The sequence below is a fragment of the Crocodylus siamensis genome, chromosome 1 (assembly GCF_052110815.1).
Source record: "Crocodylus siamensis isolate JL-2025a chromosome 1, ASM5211081v1, whole genome shotgun sequence".
Classification (NCBI taxonomy): domain Eukaryota; kingdom Metazoa; phylum Chordata; order Crocodylia; family Crocodylidae; genus Crocodylus; species Crocodylus siamensis.
Genome location: NC_143395.1, coordinates 193,330,733 through 193,347,928, shown reverse-complemented (window position 1 = coordinate 193,347,928; position 17,196 = coordinate 193,330,733). Strand labels below are relative to the sequence as shown.

At 43.7% G+C, this 17,196-nt stretch overlaps 1 protein-coding gene across 1 annotated transcript; it reads right to left on the bottom strand.

The window, feature by feature from the left end:
* Positions 1-8,219: 8,219 nt before the first annotated feature.
* On the bottom strand, positions 8,220-17,149 carry FNDC8 (fibronectin type III domain containing 8). The gene is made up of 5 exons (XM_090051626.1): positions 16,868-17,149; positions 15,919-16,035; positions 10,900-11,277; positions 9,169-9,402; positions 8,220-8,434 (listed from the first exon to the last, which is right to left on the bottom strand). The coding sequence occupies exons 3-5, from the start codon at positions 11,257-11,259 to the stop codon at positions 8,288-8,290; spliced, it is 741 nt and encodes a 246-aa protein (XP_089907752.1). The 5' UTR covers positions 11,260-11,277; positions 15,919-16,035; positions 16,868-17,149; the 3' UTR covers positions 8,220-8,287.
* Positions 17,150-17,196: the final 47 nt, after the last annotated feature.

Here is a 17,196-nt window from a genome sequence, read left to right as displayed (position 1 = left end):
CTTAAGATTCCAAAGAGATTTGCTAACATCTTTTGAGAAATACCTTGGCGACCAGAACAGGAAGAGTAGCACTGGCTATAAGGTCAGTCTCGAGAAACATTTAAGGAAAATTATAGCACATGGGGACATTCTGCTTTTTCTCTAATTGCTTTCCCATATGAAGGGAAGCTTAGCCTAAGAGGCTTGACAGCGAGGGGTTTATGCTTCCTATGGGCATTGATCTGCTCAGAATTTTCATGAAATGAATTACTGGAGGTGAATATTAATGCATATATAATTAGGCCAGGAGGTATTTCATCTAAGGCAGGCAAATCACACCAGCCATATCAATTTCAAACAAAACCCAAAAGTGTTCAATTGACATATCTTTATGTTCCTTGTATAAAAATTAGGGCTGTTTCTGCTTTTATTTATGCATGCATTTAAAATGCACACTGTCCATGCAAAACATGCACATCAGACAATAAGCACTGTATGGAAGCCAAACGCTTTTAACGCAGGCAGCTGTACTCAGCATTACTTTGTGTGTCAGTTTATAGTCATGACAATTTGCACAAAAACTGCTGAAGATAGCTAAAGTGCTTCACTGCCAAACTTTCCTCCCTCTCTTTATGAAACCACTTATGCACTTGCTGGAAAAAAAATAAAAAAAATTGCTCCCAAGCTGTTCCTACTGCCTCTTTCATCCCTCCCTCTGCTTATTTTCATTAGTCATATTCACATAAATCAGGAAGCTTTTATGTCACTAATAGTTACATTGCATTCATGCTAATACTTTCTCTCCTCAATTACCACACTCAGGCACATGCACTCTGTGTACTCTAAGGCTAGAGGTTCCAGAAACCCTGTGAATGGATGCTCAGTCTGTATTGGCTAAGAAGGCAGACAGAGGATCACATTCTGTTCTGTGTAGGGAAAGATATGTCAGAAGATCCACAAGGAAGGAAAGATACATTCTGTCATAGGTGACTGGTAGGGGGGTCATGGGGAGGCACATGCCCCCCCAACAGGGTCCCCATCACCAACACTGTCAGCAGTGTCTGTGTGTGCTCTCCAGCTCCATCCCCACCGACAGTGTCTGCTTGCCAGCTCTGTCCCCGCTGACACTCCCTTCTGCGGGTGCCCCCCAGACTCAGGAGGTACTAGTTGCATGTGCATTCTGTCACCATACCAGTGTCACAGTATATTCCTGTGCAAAAACTGAAAGAGGGGAAGTGTTCATAGTCCTGGCCTGGCAGAACCTTAAGTTGAGGAATCATAGCTCACATATGTGTATGAAGAAGGTCTTTGGTCAAGTGACGGTGGCAGTGCATGCACCTCAGACTATTCATGTCCCTAGGAGAGAATCTGGATAAGGCAATATGGACATCTGTGGGGGGAAGGTGACTTTTGTAATGTTCATTCATACCCTTTATGGTGCTACCTACATGACTGAGTCAAGCAAAAGGTCCACCCAAGCCTAATGTCCACATGATAAAGATCCTACTGCCAGCAGCCACACAAAGCAGTGACGTGGCTTTTGATTCCCCAGCCTGAGTAACCAGGTGCCCATTTACGTTTAGGTCATCTGGAAGTGGTCTTTGGCATGAGTCCAGAGCAGGGCTATAATTCATATCTCCTAAGCCATAGCAGGATGCCTTAATTCTCTGCCACCACATGCCAATTAATTGTGCTTGAATTTATCCCATATTCACTCATGACATAGACATTCAAGTGAAATAAAAAAAGAAAGGCTACATTTTTCACAGCAAAATCATCACTCAGCTTCCTGATATCAGGTGACACCAGTAAAATTGCCTCCAGGCTACAGAGAAATGCTTTTGTAGAACATACTTGAATTTATGCTAATAATTTATAATCTCTCTGTAATCCCTTTTGTGTCCCTTTGTATTCTGTTCTTGGAATTTGGTCACAGAGATGCCAATTTCCCCTTTCAAAGATGCAACTGTTTAACACAGTAGTCCCCCAAAACAAGTTCAGGATGTCAAGCACTACACCTGTAGTGACTGATATATCATGAATATTGGGCAGCACTTAAAAAGCTCACCCAGGAATACCACAGATAAGCTTCTAAATAATAGTCAAGAGTAAACACCACCCGAGAATAATACCAGCCATGCTTCTGAATAACAGCTAAGCAACCAAGGAGGAGACAGTTGTCAGCAACAACAGCACTTAGCTTGGGAAAACAATCAACACGTATATGGGGGAGCTTCCCCTATGTCGTGCATCTGAAAGGCAGTAGGCAATACCATACACTAGGGCCTTTGATACTATTGATAGGGACCTACCGAAATTGTGATTGTGTATTTTTCATGGAAAATGCAAAATTGGTCTGGCTCTGAAAAATGGCAAATTCTACAAAAAATGGCATGCTAGTTGTGAAAAAAACAAAGAAAAAAGCAAAAAACAAACCTACCAGTAAGCAGGGAAAAGATTGGAAAGCCCTGCAGTCCTGAAGCACTAGGGAGAGGGGAGTGGGGTGCCAGGGGAGCAAATAAGAGGCTTGGCCCCTGATTGCAGGCTTAGTCCAGGAGCCAGTCCAGGGTCTAGCTAGAGAAGTGATGCTGCAGCCTGAAGAAGATTCAGCATGAATGCTGAGAAGAAATCACCCAAGACAATCAAATACGTTTCAGTTTTGGATCATGTAAGGCAGTATCCTGCAGAGGCCTTGCATGCAGACTGTTTTGTAGCACCTGCAGTGTAACTCTGAATGTGTTGAGGAAAACCAGCATAGATCGACACTTAAGAGTCCAAGGTGCACATGAAGCAAAAGGCTGTTGCAGAAACTGAAGGCAGAGCAACAAACAAGCAACAGTGTCTTTGTTCTTTAAAAGAACCACAGAAAGCAGCTTGGCAAGGCAAGAGGCAACATTTTTCCTCATGGAGGTTTTCATGGTGGTGAACATCCCATTGGAGAAGCTTGATCACCCCAAGTTAAGGGACTACACCTGAACCAAAATATGCCAAATATTAGCAGTTTTCCATGTGCCAACAAGCTCTGCCAGGACTATCTCCCTACAGTGACACGTGCAGTCCACGAATGCTGCCTTGGCAGAGTGTGAATCCTTCTCCATTGTGTCTGATGAAGCCACTGACCCTCAGGACAACTACATGCTGCACATTTGTATCAGGGAGCTGGACAGACTGGAACCTGCCTGTTTCAAACAGAACCAGTCCACCTCACATCTTTCAGTTTTCTACCATGTCTCAGGCCATAGTAAAGATAGTTGTCAACTATGGCTTAGAATTTAATGAAGTCTCAGCATTCCTGTCTGACAATGCCATGCATGTGTGGAAGGCTGTCTCTGATGTGCATCTGGTATGCTCCAAATGCAGTTTGTGCCACCTTCAATGTGCACATTCTGCCTTTAATCAGTGTCATCTCGTGCACACAGTTCCCTAATGTGGATATCCTGGTGTCATCCTTCAAGAAGGCCTTCAAACACTGTCCGGGACATAAGGTCCGGTACAGGGAGTCCATTGCCAGTCAAAGTGGAGACTTGCATGGCACCGTGCTGCTGCCACCTGTCATTTATTGGCATTAGTGCACAGTGATTCAGGTTCCTGTGCAGTCAGTGTCTCAAGTAGATGTAGCTAGAGAATGTCTACAGATACTGCAACTGGATGCAGCATGCTAACATTTGATAGCTACCGTGAATTGTAAACTTCTTTTTATTATGTCCTTTAATAACGTGTATATAGTTGGTATACACAACATTAATTGTAATTAATATTTCATAACGCATTTCAGTTTAGTGTTTAATTAAATGCTTAGATTGCTTAATATTGTGTCCCCTGCTTAAGCCCACAAAAGCCATTAACGGTAAGCAAATAAGCCACAGTTTTGGGCCATCTGTCAATCTGTGGGGAAGGGTGGGACTGCCAGGATGCATTAGCCAATCTGCAGTGGGGGCAGGGGACACTGCACTCAGCCTGAAAAAATGGCAGCTGGTCCCAGGATCTGCCCGTGAAATCAGCCAACTACCTCCGAGTTCAGGAGACCTCTACCTATGGAGCAGAGTGACGCTACCTTATTTTGACATACCTAGAGTAACCATAAGTCCCAGTTTAGCCAGGACAGTCCCAGATTTCAGAGGCCAGTCCCAGCCAACTGGTGAGAATTGAAATGAGCATCCCAGAAATGCAGGGGTGCAGGGCACAGGCTGGTGAGAAGGCACAGTGATGAGGAACAGAACAGATGGGCAGACACCACTGCCACCTGCCTGTCCGGCACACCATGTGGCCATACCCCCACTTCTGCCTGCAGCAGCTCCGACTCAGGAGAATGGGGAAGGGAAGTGTCATGGATTTTCTATTCTCCCATACTCACCCTAGACATAGCCCATGAGGACAAGTTTGCTTCTCTAACTTAAGATCATCAAATGGGGTGGGGAGAGGGAGTTTGATCCAGCGAGACAGGATACATTTATTTTGCCCGACAAAAATAAGTTTTGTGTACTGACTCCATCCCACTTCTAGGGACTCTGAACCTGTCTGTCCACATACCTTAATCTTCAAAGGCAACAGCTGTCATCATTGGCTGAAGATGAAGTTTATAAGGCATTTGGTGATCAGTTTATGAGCTGAGGACTGAATGTATGTGAGCACCTCCAGACTTCATACAAAGCAAGTAAAAAATGTCATTTGGTAGATCTGATCTTTTCACCTTTTTTTGATCTGGCAGCCCCTAGTACACAGCACTGAACAGCCTATCCAGTGCCACTGACAAAGATATATAGGCTAGGGCTGACACAACCTCCTTACAAGTAATTGGCTCCTTTATTTTATTGAACCTATCTAGTTGCTATCCAATTGGATGAAAGACTCCCTCTGTCTGCTTAATGAGACCTCAGCTGTCTTAGCTTTAACCTTGGGGAGAAAAAAGAAAATGGTATTTTATTTAACAGCAAAGGGCTCACCTGAATGACTAAGACAAAGATCACTGATAAAAGTCAATGCTTGATTCAATTGAAATGTTCAAATACAATTAGGGCAAAGAAAAACAAAATCAAGACAGCATTAACGTTCTAGTCCATATCTTACTGCTTCTCATTCGTTTCCCTGGCAGACTTTGAAGAATCAGCCCTGGACAGTGGTGTCACTGCTGTGACAGATCAGCCAGGCAAACCCCCAGAGTTTGGACCATTACCAGTAGTGCCAAAAAAAAAAAAATCTTGTTAAAAAAAAATCTTTACATTAGCTACATCTCAGATTGTTGTCATGTATGCTTTTAGTTTTATGCATTTGCTTTTCACTCACCTTCACTGTAGAATTGGATCAGTTGGTTTCTCTTTAGGGCAGAAAATGCTTTTACAGCACTGTATTAGCAGAGTTATTTTACATGTAATGTGCTGCTATTACAGGACTTTTCATTTTTCCAGGATGATTAAAGTGTCACACCATTTCCATTGGAAAGCTCGCCTCACAAGGCACGTTCTTAACCATACAACCTGGGTCTACCAGGGATTTGTAAGCTTGGAAGGGGACAAACTAGCTTAAAATACGGTTTGGTCCAACTTGCGCACATGCTTTGCAGAACCAAACTGGGCACTTTGATGGTAGTAGCTGCTAGAAGGGCAAGGAGGAGCCATGGTTTTTTGTCAAGATCACATTATAGAGTCTTCTTTTCACCAGCCTCAGGGACTGGGGTGGGAGGAGGAAAAGTGCAGAATCCAATTGAGGAGATGAAGCCTTCCAGGCTCTGGGGTTCCTTCTCTGGGAACCCCTGATTCTACAGAAGATTAATCTCTCCAAACTGCTGCTTAGGCTCTTCCAGAGTAGCATGGCTCTTTCCTGTTAGAGTGACCACATAAGTTCTACCCCTCATCTACCCACCAGGTTCCTTCCTCTAATAGGTGCTGACTTCATTGCCAATGCCGTGCTAGAATAGCTGACCACAAAAAGGCATGTGTATGAGTAGCATTTCCAAAATATATATATATAACTTTGTAGCTGCTTCCTATCATGCCAGTAATTGAATGTGTGGCCAGGAGCTCCTGTGGCTGGGACCCCAGGCAGCTGATCAGAGCTCCCAGCTGGAGGGGGGAGGGGAGTCTGTGTACCCCCAAGCCTGAGAGCTTCCAGATAACAGGGCTCCTAGCTGCAGGGGGGCCCCATACACCCCCAAGGCTGAGACCTTAGCTGCTGTGATCACCCAGCAGTGGGGTGCCCCACAGAGCTCCACAGCTGGGAGACCACAGCAGCTATAGTCTCCCAGCTGTGAGGGTGCATCAGGCACCCCTGCAGCTGAGAATCCCATCAGCTGGAGGTGGCACTGTGGTAGCCAGAACCAGAGGGGTTACTATCGTGAGGCATAAATATATGCTCTTGGAGGCATTCAGGCAATTGTTTAAGCAGTTAAGATTAGCCGATACAAAGCTCGCAAGTTTGCAACCTGCAAGTAGAATTTGTCTGTCACAATTTAACCAAAGTGTTGCATCTAACTGTTTGCACTGATCTTGGGCTCCATAACCAAGCAGAACTACAGGATTAGCTGATCTAACAGGTTTTTTAAACGTCAAGCCATAGGAAGATCTGACCACCTAATATCATTAGCACATTCCTAGGAATCCAGGAATAAGAAACTAAGGGCAGGTAATGCTAATTTTAAACCTCAAAGTAATGTGGTGTAATTTGCTTATTGGGTGAACCTGAGTTCAGGCGGTAATCTTTCATGGTAATTTCTAACAACTTTTGATCCCATAGGGTAAAAGCTATAGGGCAAGATTGCGAGTGGCTCTAAAGCCAACAGATTAACATAAGATAAGGCATAAAGGAACACGCATGTCAAGTGACCAGTTAGAAGGATGGGACAGAAGGACCATCGCTGTACCAAGCCTGGATTCCAGACTCCCAGTGTGAGCGAGGACCGGATCCTGACCAAGGGACTTTCCCGGTGACCCCTCAGACAGTGTTGATCGGGGACGCCTGACTTCACTGGAACAACTTGATGTGCACCTGGCATAGAGGAACTGCCGATAAGTTGCCAACCCCATGTGGGAACTCTTTATCATTCTGTCTATCTGTTGTTATAATTCACTATTAGCTCTTTATTACTGTACTGTTTGTTGCATTAACCTTTCTGTTAACTGTTGTATGCTAAGCTATAAGTAAATTTGCCTTTACTTCACTCCTGACTCACCTCCTCAGTCCCAAACCCAGCAGCCTAATGGCTGATACACTCACAACGCCTAGCCAGCCTGTGACTTGGCACCCAGCTGTGAAGTTTGTTTCTTGCTGGTGCAGGGGAAGCCCAAGTTCAGACTCCCTCTCCACTGGCCATAAGGCATGATGGGATCTGATTCACAATCCCACAATCATGCTTCCTGCCATGCATATGTGGCACAGCAGGAGGTGCAATTGTGTGCATTGCACATTAGATCCCATTGCATCTTTACCTGCACATGTAGAGGGTCCCTAAAAGTCAGAATCAGTTGGGCTCCTCTTTAGCTACTCACGCTCTTCTCAGATGAGCTGTCCATGATGGAAGGATGATTCTACTCCAGTTAAGTTGGTGTGTGCCCCATAAGCACTCAGGAATTTATTCCCAAGTGAGGTAGGTAAGTACTATTTGGTATTTTGACAATAAGAGCACACCACAGAAGTTAGATAACTTACACAAACCCACAGCCTCTGTCAGAGATGGGAACTGAACCTAACCCACAAGTCCCAGTTCCGTGTCTTACAAAAAGGGAAGGATGAGTTTGTGGTAAGAGTAGTTTCACTAAATGAAGAGGATAAGAAAAGGTGGAACTTTCATTTTCATGATAGGAAAAGGTCTCAGGCAAAGTAATATACTGACTGTATAGCTATATTTGAAAGCTGTTCCTTGCTGGCTATGGCAAAAGACTTTTTTTCTGAACTCACACATCAAAGGCCAGATGTTTAAAAAAAGACTTAGCACTCTCAACTGGATTTAGATTTTCCAAAGTACAAAGCTCCAGTTTGGGGCCTTCATTGAAAGCAGCCACTACTCTCATTTGGATATGTTGGGGGTGGAACAATTTTAAGTAGCCATGGAAATACCAAGACTCAGAATTGGGAACTGCTGGGTGCAGCTTTCTTTTGGATATCTGGTTTCAAAGATCTATTTTTCCATTTGCTACATATACTACCCAGAGACCAACTATCTGATGTATATGGATACATTTGCCCCAGCCAACCTAAACACAAAATAAGAATAGGGAAGGAGGTTCTCTCCACATTTAAATCACAGATCTCCTTTTATTTACATAAATATATACGAGTCAAGTCTGGCCATGAATGCAGTAGCTTGACAACACCTTTAGTAAGATTTGATGCCATCTACAGTATCTTTTCCATTTCCATCAAAATAAGCTACATTCTTTTGTGAACCTCTTTTCCGTCGGACTATAATAGTGACAGGGCCCGGTTTTGAAAATCTTTTCCCAGCTGCAGCCAGAGTTGCAAACTGAAATGAAAAACGATGACAAGGAGGTGAGAAACTGACACACAACATTTACCTTCTTCATCAGCAATCTCTAAAGTCAATGCAATAATTAAGAAAAGTAGGCTTCCTATTGAGGAAAATAATGACTGCCCCTAGCCATTCAACAGCCCGGCAACCAAGGATAGTATGCAGTGTGGGTGGGTTTCACAGAACTGTCCATTCACTTGTGGTGAGTAATGAGGACACTGACCTCTCCATGGTAAATGGAGAGTGGAAATGTCAAGTGTAGTATACAGGGAGTATCTTCAGGACTCTAGTAAAGAGAGTAACTGAAGTACAGGACTCTAGTAAAGTGAGTAACAAAAGTGGGGTCTAGAAAGATGGTGTGGCCATTCCAGGCAAGTTTTTACACTGATTTTATCTACTGCCAGGGGAGAGGTCACAAGCCCTCTCAAACTTAAGCATAGAGGTAGAGCTTCCCCCCTCCCCCCCGCAACCATGTCATTTTATGGTGCACTGATTTATGACAGAAATATCCTTATGGGATTTCTCTCTCAGCTCCTGCTTCAATATCCATTAACTTTCATGTTGCCCAGTCTGTAGCAACGGGGATCTCCACATCCCTAGGAACATGTCTATGCACCACAGCTTGAAAGCCCCAAGTCTCCACCTTTAACATACTCCTAGGTACCAGTAAAATAAAGGCACAACAGACTTAGTTTTTTATGGAAGCACTCATTCCTTTGCTTGCTTACCTTGTATGGTCTGCACCAGTGCCCTGGTCCAGCTATATTCACTGCACGGACTCTGAAGACATAATCCATGTTGGGTATTAGGTTCCTCAGTTCAATTGAGTTCCCTGCTATTTGTGAGAAGTCACATGTTTTGGGCTTCTTGCTGACCACACCTGTGCTCTTTACTTCTGCTTCATGGATCAGCAGCTGGTAAAACCTGACTTGGTGGCTATCGAATGGACCTGTCCAGCATATCTGAAAAGAACCAAAAGATGCTTCCTAAGACCTGGGGATCTTGTAGAAGCAGGGGGAGGTTTTAATTTTGTATTACTTTGAGAGTAGATCCTCAAAATCATCATAGCAATAGTACCAACATTTGCACACACTTTGTAAGTGTGGGAAATTGACATGCAGCTTACATGTACGTCATCTGTCCATCCATGAGCTTAATTCTCTTTTCACTTATTCCAAAAGGGTAAATTCATTGAAAAAAAGACCAACACAAGCACAAGAGATGGGGAGAATCCAACTTCAGTTGTAAAGAGTTTGTTAAATTTTTTGGCAAATGTCTTTACTTTTTCAACATTGTCAACAAAGATAAGATTTTTTTTAGAAAAAAATTAAATTACTTTATTCCTTCTTTCTTCTTCTTTTCCATCATTTTAGCAAACATTTTTCTTCCTTCTCTGGAAAAGGGCGGTCAACATTAAAAGGAAAAGCATAGGAGGCAGTGAAACAATTTTTCAACAGCGAAAGAGGGAGAAAATATTTGTTAAGTGAGAAAAATTGATACTTCTCAAAAAAAGAAAGTTTGAAAGAAAGAAGTATACACACTTTTCCAGGAGGAGGACATGAAACATGAAAGACATGAGTTGATTGTATGGATATAATCAAGATCTGGTAGGAAAAGTCAAGGTGTGAATATGGTTTGACTGAATAAGCTGCCATACCTGACCATGATGTAAAAGCCATATAAAAAGAAGAGAGGTAAGTTCTGGGACAACAAGGAGTAAAATGACCAAAGGAGACAAACACATTTCTTCCAAGCCGTGCTTTCCTGTAAAGTATCTTGTTTTTCATTCAGAAAGAGGATGGAAGTAATTTAAATTTCCCTCCTACCATAGTACCAGACAAAAAGGTGCCTTGGCAAACTCTCCACAGTACTGAACTTTTCATTGTGAAAATAACATCACTACCCACTACAGCCAGCCACCCTCAACTACCATCAGCATGCTTCTTTGCACATTGTATATGTGGGATGAGAGGGATTACAGACCAAAATTAAAAATACTCTAGATGAGAGGGGGGAGAGGGTGTTCCTCAAAGTTAAAGGTTTCAATGGGGCAAGTTGTAATGGGGGCTGTGATATTTTGAACCAAACTAGAACAAAAGCAAATATCAAATTAATGAAATCTCATTTGGGATGGGAACGCCATCTTTCAACCAACTCTAGTGGATGATGCCCAGATTAACAGGCTTTGTAAAAGAAACTCCAGCTGGTGTTTGCTTTACCCCATGATTCAGTAAGTGCTAGAGGCCCACGACATTGACTGTGTTGAAATGAATACACAACCTATTTCCCCCCAGTCTACAACCAAGGCACTCCATATTCTCATACCATTAAGCAGGGAAAGAAAGAGAGGGCTGACTGAATGGTAGAACAAAAAAAAAAAAAAATCCAGAGCATCTCATCACACTCATTCAAGTTTCCCCAATAGCCTGAAAAGCAGAAAAAAACAAAAACCACTCAACCCATGCAGTAGTACTGGTCACATGGTGCTCACAAACAAAGGGCAGTTCAGGCAGTTCCTGGGGCAATATTGAATCTGACTGCTTTCCCAATCCGTTAGCACTATGCACATCATCCAAAGCCACGGGGATGACAGGCAGCTGCTCGCTGGGCTCATGGGACTCCATTTCCATCTCCACATTCGGCAAGCTAGAGCTGAGACCACCCATTGTGGCAAATAATCCTTGCTGTAAGTGACAGCCAGCAAGCAGACCATCGATATTATCCCACTTCTTGGTGGTCACATTGCCATGAAGTGATGCGCTGCTCTCTGTTCTTCCCCACATTTGGCTGGTGGATTGATGATAAGAGTAACCCTCCATGTCATCCAGAAGCACATCCTAACAGAAGATAGAAGGAAGTATCAGGCCCCCCTGTATTAGCAGGCAGAAGTCTAGGGGATAAAGCCTTTTCTTCTACCAGTATATAGTATGTGACTGCAACCTAAGGCTTGGTATACTCCTAAACCACAAAATGAAAGCTTAAGTCACTGGAAACCCCCTGAGGAAGAAAGAGGGGAAGGAAGTGCAAGGATGGGGGAAGAGGTCACCATTTGCAGTGGGCTACCAAACAGCTGAAGCACAGCCTGCAATTTCATCCCTCTCTCCCCAGTGGAGGACAGTCATACTGACAGAAGGCCTGGCATAAAAGGGTGTTGTTTCAGTATTTTCTCCCACATATATAAAGCCTATGTATGCCACTGAATAAAAATAGTGAATAGCAAATATCTAGCCTTTGACACACTTCTTACTCCCAATAACAATGGGATACTTTGGAATAATTATGGGTAGCATATTACAGTCAACGGGGAGACTTTACAACTAAGGTGCTAACCCTATACTGGTAAGCCTATTTCATTCAGGCCCTAAGTGCCTCTGCCATGGGGCAGAGAGCTTCTTACTCTGTCCCTTGTGCAATACTGTAATTGCTAGCAACTCCAATCCTCATAAAGGATGTCCGTGGGGAAATTTTGCAACTCATCCAGTTACAAGCAACACCTTCGATAACTAGCTGGGTCTTAAGTGAAAAATCCAGGCACTCAGATAGCCTTACTTACATCTAAGGGAGCTGTTTTCAGCCCTTTCTGGGCTCGCAACTCTACCCTTTTCTGATTAGCCCCACAGAAATGCAATCATCACACTTATTAGAGCTGGAACCCACTTGGGAGTCCCTTGATTTGGGAGACCCCAGAATGAAAGCCAATGGTTTATATTCATTTGATGCTGAAGATATAATTACAAAAGGATGGCTCTATACCTTAGTATAGTATTCACCATTTCCAAAACAAGAAAACAAAGATCACCAGCCCTAATAGAAAGCCTGAAGCAACCTTCTTGATTACCATTATTCTTTCTCCTGGCCTAAACTCAAATGAGTGTCCACAGGCAGACCCAAGATTTGGCAAAGGGGAGTACGGGAGTAACCACCCACCCCGCAGAGGTGGCTGCTTTCCTTGGTCCCAGCCTCCCCTCCCCACCCACTGTGTATACAGGCAGACTGCGCCATTGGAGCCTCTGGGGATTTGTTTAAAGTCCCTAAAGCATGTAAGAATCCCCTCTCCCTTCTCCCCAGTGCTCAAAGGCATGTCCCCTCCCTGCCTGCCACTTTGCCCACAGTCCTGGGGGAAGGGGAAGCTGCAAAGCTGCTTCTGCCTGCTCTACCTGGACTGTGCAGAGGCTGGGCTCAGCAGCAGCAGTGACAGACGGGGGGTTAGAGGGAGGGTGGGGAAGTGGGCTTTCCCACCCCATGCCCACTCTCGGGGGACCAGACAGGGTAGGGAAACCCACCCACTGGCCATCTCTACTGCTACCATTATCCCCTACTGAGTCCCATCCCCACAGAGTCTGGCTGGAGCAGGCAGGAATAGATTTGGGCTTCCCCTGCCCCCTAGGGCAGCAGGGAAAGCAGAGGCAGATGGGGGAAGAGGAGGGGCCATGACTCTGAGAACAGAGGGGAAGCCTTATGTACCTTGGGGACTCGAAAAAACTCCCCAGAGGCTCCCATGGCACAGTCCAGTCCAAAAGGGTGGCAGCAACCCCCCTGGGGACATTCCTGGGAGCATATGCAACTGCCAGGTACTAAAAGTAACCACAGCAAGCCATGGTGACCCAAACACTGCCCCATTAATCACCATAGTCAAAGGAATCTAATTTCAGGCACTCTGCAAGCAGAATCCACATGCACATGACCTTAAAGTAAAAGGTGTCAAGAGGCAAGTGCCAAACAAACACCCCAGTAGGGCAAACACCAAAGTGAAGATTATGTAACCAGTCACCATGACATAAGCCTCATGTCTGGGAGATCAACTGCATCCATGTGTTCAACAGGGAACATTGGTCTCTTTACAAAGACACAAGAACCCTGTTCCATCTAAAGAATTCCCATGAGCACATAATTAAACCACTTGATATACTATGCAGCACAAGTGAAGAAACAGCACACTTTTACTCAAACATGTATGACCAGAATAATAGTGACAGTGATGACCACTATTCTGTAAGCTCTTGAAACAGTTTGGCAAATACTTAAGAAAATAAAACTGTGATGTTCAGAATGGAGTAATGATTTAGAGTGCCTCGGATTCTGAATGCCCAAGTTGAAGGTCAATTTTGAGCATTTCAGTTTTTGGCTTTCCAAATTTCATTTTGAAAACCTTGGCCCAAATTTGTTGAGCCTAACACCTAACTTAGACTGCACGCACTTAAATGTACACTGTACATAAAAAGCAGCATCAAGGTGCAACTCAGATTCATTGTAGAAAATACGTTTGTAACTCTGTCCCCAGATTAGATACGCCTAACCTAACACCTATTAAGATAGAAATAGAAAAGTTTAATTTTTCTTACTGCATTGGGATCTACTGGGAAATGCAGCACTTATCCATGAACAAGAGAATCGCTCCTGGTAGGATGTTCCTTGTAATTCAGATTGACTAGTCATAAAAATATGCCAGAGAAATGCAAGTGGAATCCTCAGACTGCACTCCTATTATCCCTGGAGATAGTTTTGTAATATAATGTCTCCAAACCAGAGAAGGAACAAACTGTGCAGAGAACAGAAGCCCTGCTGTGCATACAACTAATTCCCCACCAGCTGGGTCACAGAATTTCTGAGGTCACAATGGCAAAGCAGGACTGCTAATCTAGGACAAGAATGCATCTGCATCCTGATTGGTAGAGAACGGTGACATCATCATCAAGAATATCCATGTTAACTGACTACAAGTCTCACATGGGTTGAATCTTTCGTTCAGATTGCTGTCGGCTGGGCCTTTGCTTCTTGCGTTCTATACAAAAATCCTATTCTGTAAATCAAAGGACTTCTAAGATCTCTGTAAATTAGGAATGTAACTGGGTTTTTTTCTTTCCAAAATTGTGTCATTTGATACCATCTGTTACAATTGCACAGTATAATGGTATTATTGTACCTCTGTCTGTTGAATTCTTGAAGGTTACTTTTTAATGTAGGGGCTTAAAAAAATTTCAGTTTATTTCAAGGGTTGTAAACCTTGCCAGTTTATTTCAATCAGTTTTTGCCAGAGGTAAAAACTGGTTAACCACCTGGTGAGAACTTCCAGTTATCCCTCAGGAACCTGTTGGCATTTCACCACAATAATTAGTAACAAGTGATGAAATCTGCAACAGTGGGAGGTGTTGGGTCATAACAGCATTAGCCAGGTGTGATGTGGCTGTAAGACCAGTAACAGGGGCTCAAGGGGATGAGAGAATGGTCAACGTATGTTTAAAGGTTTGTATCTGGAGAGACCGATCAGAAGATAACGAAAGCAGGAGAGTGAGGGAAAGAGATCAGTAGGAGATGGCTACAAAAATGGAAAGGGGAGACGCTTCCTATCTGGTAGAATGGAATTTCAAAAGGGGAATCTCTTGCTATAGCCAGAGGAAGCCCCATTTGCGATTCTGCATTTCAGCACCACATTATTCGCCCCACCCCCCTTGATAGGTGCCTCACCCTGTGATCAGAAGTCCTGTCCCATAACCCCTGACCTTTGCCACCAGAAGTCCCTCCCCTTGCCCCAGAAATATTCTTTTCAGCAAGGGGGTTTGCCAGGAACCAGAAAAATACCAAATTATATACTAAAAATTGAACATCTACAACATGCATTAATTCACTTGCGTTTGTGTAGCGTACATAGAGGGGATTGCACAATAGCTTAAAATGAAGTCTTACTCTTATATTGCAGGGGGCACAGGGTGGTGGGTATAGACTTGTGGGGGGCTGTTGGTGTGTGTATGAGGTGTGGGTGCCGGAGTATGCGGGTGTGTATGTGGATATGTCGGATGTGGGTGGGTACAGGGTTTGTGGGGGCCTTTGTATATGGCAGTATGAGGAGGTGATGCATGTGTATGGTAGGATGTGCACGTGGGACTCACCCTATGAACACACACAAATACCCCCCCCCCCCCCCCATTCCTGGCCTTGGGGTACCAGCTTGAGGCCGTGCTCCCACATCCCGGTGACACAGCCTGGGGCCATATGGTGCTGGAGCACCCAGTGGGCGGGCAAGGAAGCAGTGAAAGCTGCAGCAGATAGAGGCTTCCAGTTGGGGGGGAGGGGCTGGGAGTGGGGCAGGGCTGACCTTGCTACTGAGTCCTGCCAGCTTCCCCTGGGTCCTACTACCCCTGCCTCCTGTCATCTTTAACAGGCAGCCAGGAGCAGATACATACACATTTTCTAAATATTTTAGGGGCCCCATGGGCTGGACAGAATGGCCTGGTGGCTGGATCAGGCCCACGGGCCGTTTTTGCCTGCCCCTGTCCTAAAGGTTCAAACAAAGGGAAGGTAAGAACTCAAGTTTTACTATAGCTTAGAGGGCCACAGTTTTACATGGGGAGATGCATGCTTCTCTAAGTTCTCCTCCATTCAAAACATGCAAAAGCAGGACCCCATTTTCCACCATTTATTTACCTGCCTTCTTCACTTCTTAAATATTACTCTAAGCATTTTGTTTTCACAATACTTACCAGCTGATATGAGAGGCAGGGACAGAAACAATAATTGAGTCAGCAGCAGGTGAATAGGTCAAATAGCAAGGGGTGCTACATAATGGTTTCCAATCCAGTGCACAGCTCTCCCACAAGCTAGAAAAAATGGCAAAAGTCACACTTTTTCCCATCTGATCTCTTCTTGCTTTCCATCCCTGTGCTCCCTCAAAGGAAATCCATTCACTCATCGTCTCCTCTTACATAGCTGTAAGTTTGCCCCATTTACTTAGGTGGCTGTCTGGTTCTTTCCACTTATCTGTTATTCTTTATAGAAACCCTGTGCTTTCATCTAAATATTTAAAAGAAATGTAGAGATGCCTGTGGGCATGAAGTTTTGTGCTAGCAGGGGCTGCTTCCAACACAAATCCTCCAAAAGAGGTCCTCATCCATATGTATGTTTTATCTGTGTGTGCACATGTGTATATAGAAAATAAAAATAGGTGAGGCTCTAAACATATACATTATAGGTTACATTTCCTTATTTAGAAGTTGCATGGCTTTTTTTTTTTAAACCACACACGCACCATGCCATTTCTACATACCCCATGACAACTTGGAAGCTACATACCCCATGACTTCTTGGACAACTGATATAACAGTTTAAAAGACTACACAATTTTTAACGCCCTTCCCCCCGCCCAAAAAAAATCTAATGAAGAGAGAGACAGCCACTAAAAGAAAAACTGTTATTTAAAAAAGTCCTGCTTCTAATTTCCAGGCTCATGTAATGAAATGCTGAATAGTTTAAGCTGTACTTTAACAATTAATAATTCATAAGCACTGATTGAGGTTTAAGAGTGCTTCAGTTACTCAATACACTTGGACCACTGGTGCTTTTATGAGAATCCTAGGTGTGGTGAGCTACAATAAAGAACAAAAAAATCTCTGTGTTGAGATCTTTACAAAACTGGAAAAGTTCTTTATTCACCTTTTTTCACTTCAACTCTGAATTTTACTCAGCTTGTAGCACTCTCCAAATTTGTCTCAGCAGTCAGGCTCATTTTTAATATTTTTTTAAAATTGTATTTAAGGTCTGAACACCTTGAAAAAATATTCACATTCAATCACAACTGCAGACAAGTCTATGCACGTGGAAGTAGGGATTGGCTGCAAAAAAAATGGAGACAGTTTAGCAGTCTTATTTGTTTGATTTAAGCAGATGCGCATCTTCAGTCAAATTATCCTTGATCCCCAACTTCAAAATGACTATCCTAAACTTCTACCCCAAAACAATAATGGTTCTTGATTTGACAAGCA